Genomic DNA, 20,706 nt, shown 5'->3' on the forward strand with positions numbered 1-20,706 from the left:
ATACCATTACTTGATCTTGAGTCAGTATGCATTCTTTCATGTGCATGTTTTACTTTTTCCCAGCTTCATGGTGACCTCCCCCGGCCCCTAAGCCGCTATCTTTTACCTCTGATCAAAATAATTATAATCTTCGCAATATGATAAATCATGTTCAAGTTCCATTTACTCCTTGCATAAGGTCAGATTTTAATCCTCTAATGGCAGGCATATTGTTTGGAATAAGTTGCCTGAATCGGCTCGAGGGTGCCACTCATTCGGTTTGTTTAAAAAAAATTGTTAAAAATTCTTTGGCTTCGTAGAAGTTATTTTTATTTTATTTTTTTTAGTCTATTTATTCTAATTAATTAATTTAGTTTATTTATTTAATTTTTTCTATAGTTTTCATTTTATCTATATTTTCTTTTCTACTCCTTCGTATGTGAGTAAGTGATCATTTAAAATTTAAAATTTTCTTTTGCTTTTCATATCTGAGTAAGCAACTCATCTGTCTTCCCCCTTTGTACAGGCCAATGAGCCTTTGGGGAAATAATAACATGTAATATTGTATGTGTGTCTAATGAAGAATAAGTCTTATTATATATATATATATATATATATATATATATATATATATATATATATATATATATATATATATATATATATATATATATATACACACACACACACACACACACACACACACACACACACACACACACACACACACACACACACACACACACACACACACACACACACACACACACACACACACACACACACACACACACACACACACACACACACACACACACACACACACACACACACACACACTATATATATATATATATATATATATATATATATATATATATATATATATATATATATATATATATATATATATATATATATATATATATATATATATATATATATATATATATATATATATATATATATATATATATATATATATATATATATATATAATGAGCTTCCAAGTAGTAGGAAAACTCCTGTGTCAAGTCTTAAAATATTTTGGGAAAAATTATTGGGTCCGGAATTATCATACTTTTCTTTTTAATAGCGAAAAATTATTTTAAAACCTTAAAATTTTTATTTGCTAAAATCGGGAAATTTATTGTATGAGCATGAGTTTCAGACGTACTGATGCTTCTGTAATTAAAAGTATTAGGCCCATAGCAAGCATTATTGTTACACGAACACAGATTCAAACTAAAGGAAGAAAAAAGTCCTCCAAACAACTGATTCAGAAGTTTGTTTGGTTTACGCTTATTCTGTGTTTGGTAGTCGATTGTGTTGCTCACTAAGGGTGCGAGCATTCATAGTGGATTCCTAAGCGGTTTTTCACTACGTAATTTTTTGATGCTAAGTACATAATCTGCGTTCTGTAAAGCATAACTTTATAGGCAGGGCCGTATGCAGTATTTTTTTTTGGGGGGGGGGGGTACAAAAAAATTTTTTTGGGGAGGCTACAGAAAAAAAACTTAAAAAACCTTCACAAATTTGTTTAGCCTATATTCATTTTTTAAACAAGTCGTACTACACAGTGCTAATGGAAAAACCGTAAAGTTATAAAATGTGGAATGTTGATGGGTATTCAAACTCTGATCAAGTGTAAATGGCTCTCAGGAAAACTTCATTAGTTTGTTTGAAAAAATGTCAATTTTTATTCAAAATCAAAATATCAATTTCAAAAATTTCTAAATATCAATTTTCATTTAGAAATTCCCCTTTGTTGCTGCTTTGTTCACTTTTCCATATCGTAACGTAGATTTACGTGACATTAAATTCTATTTATATGGAACCCGACTTCTTTTGTTACTGCTTATGTTACCGACGAATTTTTTTTCCCCAAGATTACATAACGTAACCATAAAGTAACGTAATGTAACGCAACTTAACCTAATGTCGTGAGGAACGTATCGTCTTAAGTTATAAGAAAGATCTGACGGTTTAATGGGGATGCACCACCCCCTGAAAAATCAGGTTTTTACTACCATTGTGGTTTTAACTCGCTGACGTCATTGTCATTAGGATTTTTCAGAAATTGAATACTAATAACACCGAGAATTCACCTTAAGGGGATTTATTTCCAGTTTTCCAAAAAATGCCGCAGAACCCATTGAATTATCAGTTCTCTATAACCTTAGCTATTTGTTAAATATTTTTGATAATATATACCCGCTATACTCTAAAAAAAATGACCCAAGGCCCTATATTAATAAGTTCTGTGTTTTAGTTTGCAAGTCATGCATCGTAAAGTACTTAGAAGGAAGTAACTTTTGTCCTGCGTGTGATGTTCAGGTTCACAAAACCAAACCCCTCATGCATGTTAGGTAAGCTTTGCAGTGCTTCTAACCCTCTTTTTAGGTAATAAAATCATCTTTGTAGGCTATGATTTGTAGGCTAACAGACAGGGATTATTTCGATTGATAAATAAAAAAACAAGCTTTTTCTACTGAAAGTAAGGTGCAACATTAAAACTGTAAACGAACAGAAAGTATTCCGTATATAAGGGGGGCTCTATCCCTCCTCAATACTTCTTTCTTCACGCGAAAGGGTTTTTAAGAATTTCTAAAAAAGGTTTTGATTCTAATTACACGTCCTTTGTGTTTCTGGAATCACTCTTAAAGAATTGAGACAAAAGGTCGAACTTTAGCGTAAAGAGCGGGGTATTGAGAAGGGGGCAAACCCCTTCACATACTTGAATAATTTCTGTTCGTTTAATGTTTTAATGCTGCTTCTTACTTTCAGTAGAAAAACTTGTTTTTTTATTTCATTTCTGATTTTTTTTTCAAATAACCCCAGGGAATTCACCCCCCTCCGTGGAAAATCCCCCCGAAAAAAGGAAGCTCCTTCCACGTAAAATTCTTCCGCCGGGAAATTGCCCACAGACAATTCCATCCTCGCTGCAGATTCTAACCAGAAAATTTCTTGCTTACGATTCCTTCTGGAAAACACTCCTTAGCATACATTCATTTGAAGAGAGACTTGTTTCTATTTAAATTCTGATCCCTTTTGAATTCATGAAGAAATGCCTCCTGTGTAGAAAATATTCCCCGGAAATACCCCCCCCCCAGTGGAAAATTTCTCTCGCAGAAAACTTCTTCATGGAGAATGTCTCCTTTGATAATTCCTCTATGGAGAATCCGTTCCGTGGGAAATCCCCAAACTACATAAAAATCCCCCAGATAATTCCAACTCCGCTGAAAACTTCCCCCAGACAATGCCGCCAAAGCATCTCTACATGTGTAATGGGGTTGACGGGCTTGATGGGCTGACGAGAAATCAAGACAAATAAATGAATTTCGTATATGAATTCTGGAAAATTCCTCCCGTATAAAATTTTCCATTTAAAGTTCACTCAGGGAAACTTCCATCCCAATGGGAAACTTCTCCTTTAGAAAATCCTTCCCTAGAAAATCCCCCCCCCCCGAAAAGTGTCGACATACTTCTCTATAACTAAAACTATATGTAAACAATGGGCAAATTTCACAACTTGCGGCCCTTCCTCTAGTGGTTCTGGAGGGTCATGTCAGCTCCAAAAACATAGTTATTGTACCTTTCAACTTTCAACCATACTGAACAAAATAGGCTATTTCAAAATTTTTATCAGACGATTGAGCGGGGCTAGTTGCCCTTCAATTTTTTGTTCACTTAAAAAGGCCTGTAGAACTTTTATTTTCCGTTAGAATGAGCCGTCTCGCGATGTTCTTATACCATTGGTTCGAGACGATCACCCCTGGAAAAAAAAGAAGCAAATGCATACGTATTTGTGATCTTTCTTCTGGCAAAAAATACAAAATTCCACATTTTTGCAGATAGGGGCATAGAACCACTACAGTAGGGATCTCTAATACACTAAATCTATGGTGTGATTTCATTAAAATCCTTTTACTTTTAGGGGTGTTTTTCCTCTTTTTCGAAACTCCAGCAAATTTTCTAGGCTCGTAGCCTTTGATGGGTAACACTAAACTTAATGAATATTGTATATTCATTATAAGCTGATAATCAGCATAATCAGCATAATAAGCTGATTCTTTTGGTATATCAATTGATATCAAAATGCTGTTTTTTAGAGCTTTGGTTACTAGTGAGCCGCGTTGCTCCTTACTTAGTCTGCAGTTCGTGTTGCCACGATCTGCCGCGCAGATGGTGTAAATCTCGGAACGCCACGTCTGCCGCGCAGTTCCGCCATGGTTGGCACCGTTCTGCTACGCTTAGCGGTACTTGTTAAGAATCCAGTAAACACGTGATAAGTGAAGTTTCGTTAATGCTAAGGAAATAAAACAAAATAGGATGAAAATTTAATAGTTTAGAAACATAACTGGGCTATATATTTGCAAATTAGGGGGATGGGGTAAAGCATAGTATACATTGAACACATAACCAAACGTAAACTAACCTATCCTAACCTAGGTACCTTTTTTTTACCCCTTTAACCCCAAAAAACTAAAGTTTAAATATTTATCGCAGAGTGAGCAATACCTCACTATGCAGCGGAAACCTGTTTTCATATAGCATCTTTGAGATTTCGATGCGGTTCTTCTCGCGTGCTTACTGGATTCTTAACAAGTACTCGCTTTGCATACTCCCCAAAACGCTTGGTATAGTTACGCCACACTTCGCGCGCATCACCTAATGCACATGATTTCTGAGAGGGAGCGACCCGTCGGAATGTCTACTACTACTAATAACTACTCACCGCAGCACCAAGCCGCCTGAGGCCAACACGGCTACGCATGCTCCTACTCTATCCCAATCTATTCAGTGCCTCCTTCTTTACACTCTCCCAGGAAGTTCCCATTGCCTTTAAATCTCCCATTTCCTATAGATCTTTCTTTATGTCATCCTCTCACTCCAACCGCGGAGGATCTGCATTCCGTTTAGCCCTAGACAGTTGGCAAAAAGCAAAATCTATGGCAATATGTCATCCTTCATCCTCAGGACGTTCCCAAGCAAAGTCAACCTTTCACTAATAATAGACATAGAAAACGGGTTTGGAGAACACTTTCCATGCAGCCGACTGTTTCAAATACGGTCAGTCAGCCAGGTACCCAGAACAATCCGTAGGCAATATCCCTCATAAAAATTTTGAAGACCTCATAATTTTGAAACTTCTTCTATAGTCTTCTTGCTACCTTTTTTCATTATTCCATAAGTTTCTGCTTTGTCTGATTATTAGACCTTTCATCCCCCCAACTCCTAAAAAAAATTGTATATAGCTACCAAGTTTCGAATCACCTTCTTTCTTGCAAACGTATCTAATCCAGTCAAACTTAAATCGAACATGAATTACTGTCAACAGGAGAGGTTACGGCTCCTCAGCCTTTTAACACCTAGAGCGCCATTTGCGCTTTAGTATAAACGATTGTCATCTTGAGAACTGTTCTTATTTTGCATAACATCAGCAAAAAAGGAAAGAAAATCACCGTAATAAACAAGATTACTGAAAAGAACTAATTAATATAGGTTCCAATCTAATATATAATGATATCCATGCCTGAAAATATCAGACCTTTAGATTTATAAACGTTATAAAAGAGAAACATTTAAGATATGTTACGTTTTCAGTAAAGACAAAATAACGCTTTGGTCTTTTGATGGCTAGAGGGTATTAGCCCTTGTCCTGTTTGTGGTAATTCCTGTTTTTTTTTTTTTTTTTTTTTTTAATTTGACATGATTGTCCATTGTGATTTCTATTCGTTTTGGGTCTCATTTATTTATTTCAGGTGAGAGTTAGCCTGTTTCTTTTCATTTTCGCTTTAATCATTATTTCCTGTATTTCTACCCATCTTTGATTATATGTAAATCATTACTTTTATTTGAAATGTTCTTTTTGTTGAAAATGCTTTCCTTTAAATTAATTTGTGACATTGTATTTTTATTGGTTAAAAATGGAATATTTGTACAGCTTTTTCCGGTTCTTCGCCATTAGGATCAACATTTTAGCTTAATATGTTATATTTTGACAGAACTTTGCAACAAATTTCGATAATAGATGTACTTGAAAAAGTTTGAATGGAATGATAGGGGGAATATTAATCTAATAAATGAGTTGGAAATCTGCATAATTTTGTTCTTCTATAGAACTTCAAGAAACAATGCAACCTGATTCGTCTCTGGTTGAGGGCCCATTAGTTTTCAAACATTAATTGAAATGTCTATCGCGGCCTGAATTTCAAAGTAGATAAAATAAAAAAGAATGTTTCGTAGTAAGAATCAGTCCCATTACATATTTGAGCACCTTTTGTCCGTGATAAGGTCGGTTTGTGTCTCTCAAGACCAAATTAAAATCTACTTTATCCACCCATCCAATATTCCTTCGAGGTTGCAGCTTGTTCGCTTAAGTTGTGAATTTATACCCTTAGCCGCACCTAAGATTTTAAAAATATCCCATTTTGATAACCAGGATGCACATAGTGTCTTTTGATTTAGTTCAATAGCCCTCTTATTGCTATTTATTACGTGCGTACAGTTGTTGTACATTTCGACTATTTTGAATAAAATGGTTGTCTGAAAATTTCGACTTGTTTTTTTTTTTTTTGGGGGGGGGGTCCAAGATGGTAGTCACCTGAAAAGGGTGTTGGGGTTGGTTTACATCAAAATATCTATTAAATCTTAAAAGTTAATTCAAAACTTCTAATTTTTAATCGAATGGGTGCCCTGCGGCGTTTCTACGACAATTTCTATACACAGTGCCTTACGAAAAAAAAATAAATAAAAAAGGCATATTGAAGTTATATCATCCTTTGCCCAGGCAGGGGCTGCCTATGATTTGTCTATATTCATTTCAGTTTGTAATGGATATCTTGAATTACTGCGACACAGTCGTCCAAAAGTCTTTGGAGTTTTTAACAAAATCACTCTTCCTCTTAGGAAAGGTTCCCCCCTTTTTTCGAAAAGTTGACTAATTTTATCGAGTCCTTAACGCTTGATAGCTAATTTTAAATTTTGTGAATTTTATATAGACTATTTAGAATCATCATAACATGCTCTTTTTTTTCATGTATACAATCTTTTTTATCGACATTTTTCAAAGAGCTTTTGTTATTATTAGCACGAGTCGTTCTTTACTTACAGTTTGTTACCACAAAATGTTGATTAGAGTTTCGGAAGGGTCTATTGAAACTGATTTTATGGTAAATTTTATAAGCTAAAAAGCCAAAATTTAAGAACATTCTTTATCTCTGAACTTCAGTGTAGCACTGCCGCCAGGAACGTGTGCTTGAATTTGTTTCGGGGTCCCTTTGTTTTCAGAGGGAGACAAGCTTAAAAGAAATATTGAAAATCTGGGCTATTGTTCGAAAAAGAAACACGTTTAAACTGAAAGAATAATTAAACATTTTGTTGGGTGAGTACAAGGGTCCAAAGTCCCCCCTCCCCCTTGTCTGTATATATGCAGCATAAGCATGGGGGGATAAAGAAAATTGTTTTGTTTTTTTATCCGCCTTGCTAACCCAAAGTACACTGTTAGCGACAATTTTCGGTCAACTTAGCGAAGATATATGTCTCGATCTTGCGGATTAACGACTTGCCTGAGGAGTTATCGGCTGGATCCAATCATACCCTTAGGAATTTTACTCTTCCCGTTTAGTCATTTTCGTAAAGACTAACTCCTAATAATATTTATACTTAGGTAAAATACATTCTAAGAACCGCTGAAAAAACTGCGAATATACAGCAGTACAAGACCTTACTTTTTTTTTGCATTGAAGTTAACATTTAATAATGTTGAACCTAACCTTTGTAATCTAGGCCAATCTCATTTGATGTCAGCTTTGTAGTAACTTAAACCTATTTGAAATATGGTCTATTAAACCAACCTTAAACCTTCAAACCTTAAACCTTCTAAACCTTTTTTTTTATTTTTTTTTTTTACGAATTGGCAATTATCATCGTCTGAGCTACTTTTATTAAGGTCTTTTTCATAATGCTTAATGTGTTTTGTATTATTTCAGGAGGGAATGGCAAACGTAAACAAAGAGTGACAAGTTGGCGAATTGTAACGAAAATATATGAAACTGTTGAATCGTAAAACCTAAAACTTGCAAAAATTTCAAATTTTTTTTTGAAAAGGTCCAAAGGCCCCTCCCTGCAAACCTGCCCGAAAAGTGGTCTTCTGTAAGAATAGCCTACTGTCTGTTGCCATCCTATACTATGAAGCAAAAAGATGCTTTTCGCCTGTAGGATGATTATCGCCGCCACAGTTTGTTTCTTGGAAAGATTTAATTTATCATTGTGGAAATTTACTCGTACTAAATAGCGAAAAACCAACAATACATTACTAATGAAATCGAGTCGAGCTTGTAGCTATGTAAGCTGTTTTTCTGGAATATTGACACAAACTGTTATGAAAACTGAAAACATTGAAAAATATATCCCTGCCAACTAACCCTCCGTTTTGATATAGCCTATGTATAGCTTTGTAACGTGTTTATCCGTTTAGTTTCACTCTGTTTTTATTATGTATCCTTTTCAATTGTTTCTGCATTTTATTTTAGTTTTATGATCTTTTTGTTTTTATGCAATTCGTTTGATTTTATATCTTTTCTGTTTTAAGGCCAGATCGGACGCGCCAAGATTTGGTCTACAAGCTAGTACCTGAGTTATTTCGATCGGAAATGGCTCGCCGGAAAGAGTTTTATTCAAAACATCCAGAAACAGGTATTTACAAGAAATTAGACAAACCAGGGCTAAGAAAAGCAATTTTCACCCCTGGGCTATTGATCATTCTAACTTTTTTGTCAACAGCCAAAAGCGTAGGAATTGGTTCTTTTCTGTATGAGGGGGGGGAATAATAAAGGGAAAAAGAACTGCTGAACTATGCAAAACATATTGAAAAATACGGAATAATTGGAAAACTTTCGGTATTCAAGTACTGGGAGGGGAAAGGGTGGGTCCAAAAACTCCAGTGCTAACGTGCCTTTTATCCGTCCTCAAGTTTTTCCCATTTCCAAAGTAAATATGGAACGTTCAGAATAGCAGACTGATGAAATATTTGTGCAGGTTTCTCGGAACCTGCACAAACCGTCTTAATGATCGGGCGGCTGAGAAAATTTTTTGACCATTGTCTAGATCTTGTTTGACCTTGTTTTGACCCTTGTCTTGTCTAGTTTTGGCAACTTTTTATATGGAATTAATAAAAATCTCTGCTTTGGAAAATTTTCCGATCAAACATCGGTTCTGGGGTCGGCTTTTGGATGATGTTATTTCTGTTTGGGAGCATGGAGGGCAGTCACTTAACTCCTTCTTAACTCATCTAAACACTTTGGACTCTAACCTACAGTTCACTTTAGAACTAGAACATAACCACAAACTTCCTTCCCTAGATGTTCTAATTTTCAATAAGTCTCCTGGCGTTGAATTTTCTATTTATAGAAAGCCTACGCATAACGATAGGTATTTGCATTTTTCCTCCAACCACTCTCCCCGCATGAAAAGAGGAGTTGTTATTTCTTTGGTTGACCGAGTAATAAGAATATGCTCAGAGCCCCACATAGACTCAGAATTGAACTATATTAAGGACATTTTATTTTGCAATGGATACCCTATAAAATTACTTGAGACCATTCTAGACAGAAGACGAAAAAAGGCAGAGGGGAGTGCATCAGGTCCACAAGCTCCAACAGATACCGTCCCATTGGTGGATAATAAGAAACTTTTCACTGTTCTACCCTACATTCCAAAATTGAGTTACAAATTGAAAAGAATCCTTAAAAAACATAAACTTAGTGTCGCCTTTAAAAATTCAAATATTACACAGAACTTTTTTAACAACGGCAAAGATAAAACCAGCCCCATTCTGGGTAGTGGTGTTTATAGAATTCCTTTTTCATGTGGCGGTTTTTATGTTGGTAGAACCCAGCAGCAATTGGGGGAGAGGTTATTTGAGCACAAGTTCTCAATCGACAAGGCAATGAGGTTACGCCAAAAGGCCTGAGGTTTTTGATTCCGCCTTGGCGCAACATGTGTACGAGAGTCCACACCATTTCATTTTGTTTGACGAGGCCTCCATCGTTGCCCCCGTTAAAGGTCTCACGCAAGTTTTCAGGGAGGCAGTTGAAATAAAAAAGCACATTCACCAAAAGGTAGGTCTCAATAGGGATACTGGAGAAATTTTTCTAAGTCCCATTTATGACAAAATTATTGATTCTGATCGTTTTTACATCCATCCACAAAGTAATATTCTGCAATCGAATAGTCTCTAATAACAATGAAACTGGAAAGCGATCAGCCTTTAAAAGCGCTTTATGCAAAACGAAATTCTGAAATTCCATTTCAACTTGTTTTTTATTCAGTTACCCTTTCACCGTTACTAGGAAAGGGTCGTCTGGTGTTAGTGTTGTGTTTTTATTTTAAGGTTTAGTTTTTATATTTTTATCAGTTTTATTCTGCACTGAGGACGGTCAAGCGGAGGTCTTGACCGAAATATTTGCATAATTTTTTCACTGGCTGTTAATTGTCCTCGTTTTCTTCCTTTCTTCGCGATTTTTTGTTTTAACTCCGAACATAGAACGCACCCTGTGTTTCGTTGGAAAACAAGGCGGGGAAATAGAGGTTGCAGTTCCGCACGTAAGCATGAGTTGGTTTCGAAGAAACACTACATTTTGAAGAGTGGAATCCAAATTAAGAAAAGAGGCACATACAATACCGAAAGAATGAACAATGGATACTCTACCTTAAAAAGACTTTCAAAGTATTTTTCTCCAAGAAACTTTCCAGGAAAGTTCTCGAGAACTTAGCTGCCAATAAGACATACACGCTGAATTTCACATAGCAACGTCGCTGAGCCTGTTGTGTTTGACAAAATCTTTGTTATATTCTGTTATAACTTCGGCTAAAAGATTCGAGAAATTATTGTTTTTTATAATTTGGACTGAGACCTATAGGAGCTGGGTTTCTCAATTTGTGATCCATCTAGCACTGGCAGTATACTATGATGTTTTTAGTGGTACTATTCTTATGAAAAAATTTGAATGTTTACGCAATTCTTATGAAAAAACTAGTTGAATATAAAATTGTTTTTTCATGTTATATTTAATGTTAAATTATCTTGTCAATGCTATCCATGTAACTCAGGTGTCTTTCAGAGGCTTCAATTCACGAAAATTGGGGGGATGGGCAAAATTTATTTTTCAAAATCTGGGGGAAGGGGGAGAATATATATATATATATATATATATATATATATATATATATATATATATATATATATATATATATATATATATATATATATATATATATATATATATATATATATATATATATATATATATATATATATATATATATATATATATATATATATATATATATATATATATATATATATATATATATATAAAAAAAAAAAAAAAAAAAAAAAAAAAAAAAAAAAAAAAAAAAAAAAAAAAAAATAAAAAAAAAAAAAAAATATATATTTATAAAAAATATAAAAAATAAATAATATATATATATATATATAATAAATAAATACTACACACACACATTCGCACACAGATATATATGAAAATATATATATATATGCCCATATATATATATATATATATATATATATATATATATATATATATATATATATATATATATATATATATATATATATATATATATATATATATATATATATATATATATATATATATATATATATATATATATATATATATATATATATATATATATATATATATATTAAGCCATAACTTGAGTTATGGCTCCGAACCTAAGAGATTAAACTCGTATCCCTTGTTTCCGATACCTCAATTCGATTAAATAAAAAGCGTGATACGTCTATTACTCCTTTTAAGTGAGGCTTTAAAATTTTGGCCGATTCACGTATTTGAATTTGGCTTGCGGATGCGCTGATACTATTGGTTTTTGCTACTAATAAGCATCCTTGATTCAAACTGTAAAACTATAGACTGTTTTCTCTTTGAACCTTACAAGTTATATAAAAAGCTCCTCCATCCACGCTTGCAATACCCTGCAGTTTTCTCCGTTTAGTCACAAAAACAGCTATCCTATTAAGGGGTGGGGTTTGATTTGCTTTATCAGCATTCATTGGCTGTAGTCCACGTGACTGCCATGTGGATTGTTAACAGGACTGCGGAAAATCGATTATTATACTTCTTTCATGGAAGACGGAAATTAAACCCCATTTTAGAAAGAAATCATCGTTCCTGATTGACTATAAGGGTTGTAGCTACAGCTGCAACCTACTAATGAGCGAGCAACGGCCCATAGAAACCGGAAGTTTTTAAAAACACGTTTTGAAAAAAAACTGCGGTGTAAAGAAATCGCCATTCGAAGCTGATTCAGTAACTATTATTTCGATTATTCATATTACTTCAATAATTACTATTAATAATTTACTATTATTTCAATAATTATATTAAGTAAAGTTACTATTTATCTAGATATTTGACTAAATAGTAATTGCAAGCAAGGCCATATCTAGGGGCGGTTAGGGGTTTAAACACCCCCCCCCCCGATATGTTTGTCCAAACGTAACAAACGTAAAAGCGTAACAAAAGTGAACATAAACAAATTTGTGATGCGTTTTTTTAAGTTTTTTCTTAAATCCCCCCAAAATCTTTTTGTACCCCCCCCCCCACTCCCGAAAAAGAAATCGAGGATACGGCCCTGATTGTAAGTCTTAACAATAAATAGCCCAGAAAGCTTAGCAAAGTAACGTTTTCTGCCAGTTTATCCCAAAAAATATCTATTTTTGCAAAAAGAGGGTCGAAATGTCATGATATGTAAGTCTTAAGATAGTCAGTCGAATTTTAATGGTCCATAATTTTGAAATCATTTTTTTAGTTTTTTAAACAATTCTTTAAACATAACTTTCAACCCCTTTCTTTATCTTGAAAATGACGCTACATTTTGCAGACTAGACCGTGTAGTTTTTTTTCTAACATCCGACATTAAATACTTTTTTTACACTCCTGTGGTATGCCTTGCCCCCTCCCCCCCGATTATGAACCCTGAAAAATCTACTGGAGTTGGGTGACCGACACCTTCAAAGATGTTTAAAAATTAAATTTTGACCGATTTTCTGCAATTCCCACCTACAAGTCCTCAAGGTAGAAATTGCAATCCCTTCCTCGAAATTGTTGAACTTGCTATATATTTTGCAATTTGTGAATATGTTTTTGATACTTGTGAATTAAACGGAACACAACCAAGAAGTGAAGTTAGGTTAAAATTAATGAAAAATAATCTGCATATAACCTTTAGTTTGTATAATAATATAATTTGGGCTATATATTTGCACATTAGAGGTGGAGTGGGGGTAAACTATTTGGGAAATGCCCCTAATCTAACCTCACCCCCACCCTAATGGGCAAATATATAGCCCAAATTATACAAGTCTAATGCATTCTATCACCTGTCACTTGTCTTTGTGGCTATGAAACCGCTTTCTGAGATCTAACCGAAGCGTATTTCTTGAGTGTGTTTCGTTTAACTAACAAGTGCCTTTTTGTCAACTTTGCCACCCTCCCGAGATGTTTAGTCTCCCCTAAAGAAATAATTTCGTTTTTGCCCGTGATCTCTATATAGAGACTTGTTTCCTACAGTTTAATTTTTAATTTTTTTAGGCTCTATTCCAGAAGGAGGCATTTGCTCAAGAATGCTGTTTTTCTCGCCGAATGACCAAATTTCTCTGTCAGTAGAATATATGGACTCAAGGTAAAAACACGCTTTGCTTAAAATTTTTTCATAGTCATGGGCGTTGGGGTAACGGTCCGACGATCTTGAGCCGTAACCGTGTTCCGTTGCTGTTATAAAGGTCCAAATTGAGTTATATTCATAAGATTTATTTTTAACTTTATTTATTTTTAACATCACAAAATTATTTCTTCTAATAGTTAGGTCTAATCAAATAGGTCGTCCCGATTAGGGTGGATAAGAACTTTATTAACTTGAAACCAATGACGTTTCTATTGATGTGGATCTAGGCCAGCGATTCCCAACGTAGGCACAGGCAGGGGCGGAACTAGAGTAAAATCTTGGGGGAGGTCCAATGTGACAAGGGTGAGTAAAATCGTTGGTGGCCCAATGTGACAAAGGTGCCAATAATCGAACAAATCGACAAATTTATTCTAAAAAAAGAGTAAAAACAAGAAAAAAACAGAGGAATAGGGCGGCAGAAAAATCTTGGAGGGGGACCCTGAACCTACCAGTGGGCACAGGCCCCACCAGTAGGACATGGCAATATTTTGGTGGGTCAGGGGCAGGACGTGTACCCTTCTGCTGACTATACTTTAGAACCTCAATAAAAAAAACACTTTTCATATGATTGACGTCTAATTCATATGCGTTTAAAGAGAAAAAAAGATGCATGATAGTATTTTAATGACTATACATTGTATAAAAGGAGTTATATTTATATAATATTTTGTTTTAGTATAAAATATGCCAATAGGACAACCCAAAAAACAGTACCGAGCTAATGGTCTTTTAAGCTCCCTTCAGGTGGATACATCAAATTTTGAATGACAAAATTTGAATATTATTGGGAGGGAGAGAGCATCCGGATTTTACAAATGCCTAGGTGGGACATGGCCCAAAATTGGTCGGAAACCACTGATCTTATTCAAACTGTTGTTCTTGCAGTTTATTTGCCTACTAATTACAAAACGAATAGTCTGACGAACGTTCCGCTATAACATATGCAAGTGTCTTTCGCATAAAATGCGAAAAATAAAATTCGCATTATGCGAAATAACAATTTCGCATAAAATGCGAGCTTCTGGTAATGCCATTCTGCTTTGTGGGAATTTTATTTACCATGGTTCCGGTTCTTATTATCGTCAGGGTCGAAAGACAAATGTGGCACCGACAAAAAGAAATTATGCTTATGTTCATAATTCGGGGTGCGTGGCAAATTTGGACTCGTTAAAAAGAAACGGTGTGGCACCGACAAAAAGAAATTATGCTTATGTTCATAATTCGGGGTGCGTGGCAAATTTGGACTCGTTAAAAAGAAACTCGTTAAAAAATTTTGAATCGTTAAAAAGAAACTCTTGTTAAAGTATCGGATAAAATTTTGACCAGTGATTTCTTTTACCTAAAAGTGTCTGTCGTCCATGTTTTGCGATATGCATTGCAGTCCGAAATAGTTTCAGGAACAGCTTTGGGATAACGCGTATATTATTTGATTCGCTTAAATTAGATACGTATAATGCCGAAGTAGGTCATGCTATGAGTCGAGTCGCTCCTAAGGTTTGTGATACCTGGGGAAAAATTTATTACGGTACTTTTTTCAAATATAAGAAAAAAGCCGGATCAAAGTGAAAAATTTGATGAAAGTGGGCAATCCCCAGACGCCCCCATCTGCAGCGTCTGGAGGAGCTGACCTGGTTACCATGACCCCCTCCCCTCCCCTAGGGACGGCTCTGTATGAAAATTATGACTTCCGCTGCAATAAGGATACACAAAAAGGGACAGTTTCTTAAACCTTGGATGAAGCAAAATATTAACATTGGCTATGGTAGGCCCATTGCATCTGGGATTAACTCGCCCGACCGTGAAATGGCCACCTATTCCAGAAATAATCCAAAACTACTTTTTTAAGAAGTTAATAGATTAGCCCTACCATCATTTGATTTATTACACCAAAGGTCGCTAGAACAATGGTATCAAGACTTAACTTCGGTATTTTGGTTTAATCAATTATCAACTGAATACCCCCCCCCCTAATGTGCAAGTATATAGCCCAAATTTGTTTCTAAAGTATTATATTTCTACCATGCTTAGGTATATTTAATTAGGATTTTCAGAGAAACAGGTTCTACTTAGAGGAAGAATATTAGGTCGAGGCTATATCATGCAAGTACCGTAAACTTTTTTGAAAATTTTATTCTCATATTTGGCGCATAGATTGGTCGCAATCCAGTGTTTGAAAGGTTGATATGATAATTCTTTATGCTATAATTTTTTGAGGGGAGGATAGCAACTTTTCGCCGGAATTTCTATGCGTCTTATAGTCAAATAAGGGTCAGTGCTTCGTTCCGTTTTATGTAACAAAGCAGTTTGATGAACCAAGTGGTACCTACCAGCCAGGGGCATCATTTGGTGGGGGGAGTGGGGCATTTGCCTCTCCCCAATAATGTTGAAAAATAATTATTATATATCCCATGCCCCTTGACTATCTCGATATGGGCCCCTCTTGCACCCCCCCCCCCCCCCCCAATGAAAATGCTGGAGATTCGCCCCTGCTACCAGCATATGTGACAAAAGGCATTGACATTGCCCCCTTGTCGTATGATCATGATATTTGTTTGTTCCGAATAATTTTCTTCCATACAGAATGCAAGTAATGAATTAAAATCGTATCTAAGGCAGATAGGATGGGAGATTACACCTATAAAAACAGATTTCCTAGTGGCAAGTAATATTGATTCCCAGCGTCATTCAGTAGGGTGGAATCGAATGATTTTTTTTTTGTATCTTGGATCCATTAAATACCTTTCATTGCATGTTGGCTCTACAGTTACAGCTATGCTAGAGTTGGTAGTGTCACTGTAATGGGAAAACTTTGTAACAAAATATGGCTTGCTAGTCAGGGTGAAAGATCACTTTAGTAAGCAAACACTTGACTCGCAGGTTTTAACTAAGTGCAATAAAAACCGTATCCGTGTGAATTTTTTTAAGTTTTATAATTTTTTTTTTGAATCCCTCTATTGTTCAGTAACAGGTATATTATCCAAAAATTGGGGATATTTGATATCACTACTAAAGTGGATCAGCCTTATGATTGACTGTTTAGGCAATCTAGGGAAAGTAAAATTGATTATCCCTTTAACCGTCTCGCTTGATGCATAATTATTGTTTTCGCCACAGCCTTAGTTAAATTGTGCCACTCATTAGGAATAACAAAAGTACGAAGAACAATAGGGAAATCTTTTTGCAAGACAGTGGAGATAATTTGAATGAATATTTCGGCCCTATGTCCAAGGGCCGAAACATTCAATCAAATTATCTCCACTGTCTTGCAAAAAGATTGCAAAAGGCAGTGTGGTCTTCGTCACTATTTTCTCATTAGGAATAATTATGAAATTTGTTCATAAAAATGATAAGGCTAACCTTTTCTTTGTTATACAAGGGTCGTGAAAGAACTGACTGACTTTCCTACAGATTTGGGGAATTTCCACATTAAAAAGGCTAAAGAAAGGAGTGTGCAGGGGGGGGGGTGAAAGTCATCAGACTCCGTTAGAATTTGGGCTATTTATTTGCACATTAGGGGGTGGGGGATAAAGCATAGCATATATTAAATACGTACCTAACCTAACCTAGGTACGGTACCTTCTCCCCCCCCTAAACCCCAAAAAACAACAGTTTAAATATCGTATATGTAATAAAAACCACGCTATGGATTGCATTACTCTATAGCCGTCTTTTGAATTAACTCGTCGAAAACGGGTTTTTCGTGTCTGGTTTCCTTGTAAAGGCCCATATAGTGCCCAAGTACCAAAAACTTGTGATTTTGATAGGGATATCCAGTGGTATTAACAGTTGGGGACATTTGGCCCACCTCCTACACTCCTCCCTTTGATTTGAAATAAAATCTTTGCTGGGGTATTTCAATTGAAAATGCCTCATATGTTTTTGTTTAAAAAAAAAAAATAGTGCTCCAATATTTGAAAAATATATTTTATCCTCTCCCGTGCATTTTCGTGAATTGACGTCACTGGGACCAACGGCTCAAGGTCTTCATCTGCGTTTCTGTCGTTCAAACAAGTTCTCTGCAACAGGAGCTTTACTAATTATCTGTGAACACTGCCATCAGTATTTTCTAAATGCGCTTAAGATACATGTCTCACAGATTGAGAGAGAAAGAAAATAAGGATGAAGTACTATATTGTGCTCTCTACTTTAAATAAAGAGGTTTACCTCACCCGTAATTTTCTTTCTTTCCTTGACTCGGTAATTTCAAAATTGCAAGATTGACATAGCCTAATGTTAAAATGTTCGAAGACTCGGTAAATTTAACTTTACTCTTCACAGAACATTAAACTATTTTATAAATTTCTGAAGTATAATCGAAAGTTTTCATCTAAATTGTCTATATTTTAGTTTTAGCTAATACGACGAAGAGAGAAAATTCTCCCATTTGCTTTGAGCGGGTGGTGATACATTGATCGGCCTGCCTCCTTTTCCTCCCACTCACCCGCGGCATTTCTCCTTGGCTACCAGTGAACGCACTGCTGTCAATTATTTCTGTTTTTATATTACATTGGGGATGGTTTCCGTCCTGAATATAATTAATTTTAGGGGGGAAAAGATGCATTTGCAAACAATTTTGTCAAATACAAACAAGTTGGCTTTAATTCACCTTTAAACTCTACATTGGGAATTGTTTTTTTTTAGCAGGAGGTATGTAGAATCACCAATGTTTTCAAGTCATGGATCCAAAGTTGTTCCATATTTTGCGAGGAGACTGGCTATGGACAAAAGTTGTACGACAACTGCGTGGCACTCGTAATTTAACACTGGTCACAATTTTTTTTTTTTTTTTTTTTTTTTTTTTTTTATCATCGTGCGCAGTTATGAGTTTTTAGCTCAAACAGAGTGACCTCGCTAGACATAAATGCTGGCACAGCGAAGGGGAGGGAGTTGGAGTGATCATTTGACCCCTCCCTCCCTATATTATTTTTATTCCTTCTCTCGTGTTAAAAAAGCGGTACTTTCCCATTATATGGGCATTTCTAAAAAGTCAAGTTTGGTTAATGCTAATGAAATAGAATAAAATAGGATGCCTATATAATATTTTATAAACAAATTTGGGCTATATAATTGCACAATAGGAGGGGTGGGGTTAAAGCATTGCATATATTAAATACGTAACCTAACCTAGGTACCTTCCCCCCTCTAGACCCCAAAAAACAACAGTTTAAATATCGTATACGCAATGAAAACCACGCTATGGATTGCATTACTCTACAGCCGTCTCTTGAATGAACCCGTCAAAAACGGGTTTTTCGTGACTGGTTTCCTTGTAAATGCCCACATAATGGGAAAGTACCAAAAAAGTATATAAATGGAAGAACTTGATAGTCTTTAGGAAACTATGATAATTTTTTTTAGCTCAAAAAGTTGTATTTTTTCAATCTGTGTCCCTCTCTGTAACCCACTACTAATGTTTTGGGGGGAGGAAAAACAATTATTTTTCGTAACCCACTAGGGATTACACCCAAAATAAACGGGGAGACCTTTTAATCGCCAGAAAAATATGGCGTTATATCATTTCAAAGTCAATGAATTGACATAGTGCCATTAAATGGAAGAGTTGGCTTCTCCGCGTAGCATGTACGGCACAGCTACGGGAGAGGATATATTCAATGAATTGCAAAAAAAATGCTGATTATAACTAGACTGGACTAGTTTCAGTTGCTTGACTGTTGACGGAGGAAAGATGAGTGACATAAAAAAAGGATTGGTTTGTCAATTGAAGCAGATGTGCAACGTGAAACACATTCAATATCAAATGTCCATGCTCTATATTAATCACCAGCAAGTTTTGTTTGCGAAATATATAGACATAGGAGCGTACTGAATCCTGTGCGGAAGATGGTAAACTTAATAAGGTTACAGGGGCTCAACGGTAGACAGTTCAGAGACATATTGAAAGATGCAGACACAACATCGCACGATTTACCATTTTGCTCAGAAATAAGATGACTAACTTCTGAGAAAGTTCTGAGTAGGGTGTTTGAGTTAAGAAAGGAAATACACGAATTCCCAGAAAATAAAGGAAAGTCATAGTCATTACTGTCTTATAAGAGTGGGCATGGAAATTGGTCTTTACTGCAGACATTACAGATCATTTAAAATATCTAAACCTAAAACTACAAGGAGAGAAAAATCTAGTGTCTGATCTATACACTCACATAAAGGCCTTCAGATCTATGCTTGTCTTATTTCTGGTAAAAGTACAAACCAACAACTTGACGCACTTTTAGCAGTGCAAGGTCTTCATGGCTGAAGCAACAGCTGAGCCCCTTTCCGTAAGCTTTTTCCCTTTCCGTAATCCACTAGGAATTCTTTTGGGGCACACAGTAACTTCTGTGGGAATTGAATAATACGTCCCCAGGATTTTGGTTTGTGACAGGACTTCGACTATGAAAAAATCTAGAAAAGTTTACTCAAAATTCGATCAAGAGGAAGGATAAAAGTAAAGGACCTTTTTCTACAGACTTCTGCTTGAAGTAGCCCAGCTCACGAAATTGACCCATTGCCAGCAATAGAAGCTCAATTAGGACACAAATAGTTGCTCCTCTTGGGATACAGGAAAATTGCGTGGTTAGAAAGTTGAAAGTCACAGGATTTTAGGGGTAAAGGTAGGCCGTGTCGGTGCGCAGGATTTTGTGTTTGGGCGGGAACCAACTTCGACAAAAGTCCCAATAATCTGTAAATTATGGTGTAAAATACAAAAACTTATAATGTAATAACTCAGGATTTCAGGGGAAAATGTTGGCCTAAATCCCTCCTCTCGGAAATATGAGCTTGGCCCCTAGTCCTCTCTCCTGTATACCTGTGTTTTTACATTCATGTCTGAAAAAAGTGGAATGTGGGATGAAGGACCTCTGGAGAATAATTTTACAAAAGCTATGCTGAAAATTGAATTTTCCTTTCCCCGAACATAGAAAACATGCATAAGAAGAAAATTAAACAGTATTA

At 35.5% G+C, this 20,706-nt stretch overlaps 1 protein-coding gene across 3 annotated transcripts in view; it reads left to right on the top strand.

Moving 5' to 3' along the window:
- Window positions 1-20,706, top strand: part of LOC148956953 (uncharacterized) — a 60,440-nt gene that overhangs the window by 12,073 nt on the left and 27,661 nt on the right. For 2 of the 3 annotated variants that reach the window (XM_089096958.1, XM_089096966.1), the window contains exons 3-5: window positions 2,252-2,348; window positions 8,576-8,679; window positions 13,623-13,713. In XM_089096958.1, coding sequence (XP_088953084.1) covers window positions 2,252-2,348; window positions 8,576-8,679; window positions 13,623-13,713 — 292 coding nt within the window. Of the gene's footprint in view, window positions 1-2,251; window positions 2,349-8,575; window positions 8,680-13,622; window positions 13,714-20,706 lie in introns of those variants that run through there. The other variant, XM_089096975.1, reaches the window with a different exon arrangement.

This window comes from Artemia sp. Qi Xiang Cuo, chromosome 1 (genome assembly GCF_049724085.1).
Source record: "Artemia sp. Qi Xiang Cuo chromosome 1, ASM4972408v1, whole genome shotgun sequence".
NCBI lineage: Eukaryota > Metazoa > Arthropoda > Branchiopoda > Anostraca > Artemiidae > Artemia > Artemia sp. Qi Xiang Cuo.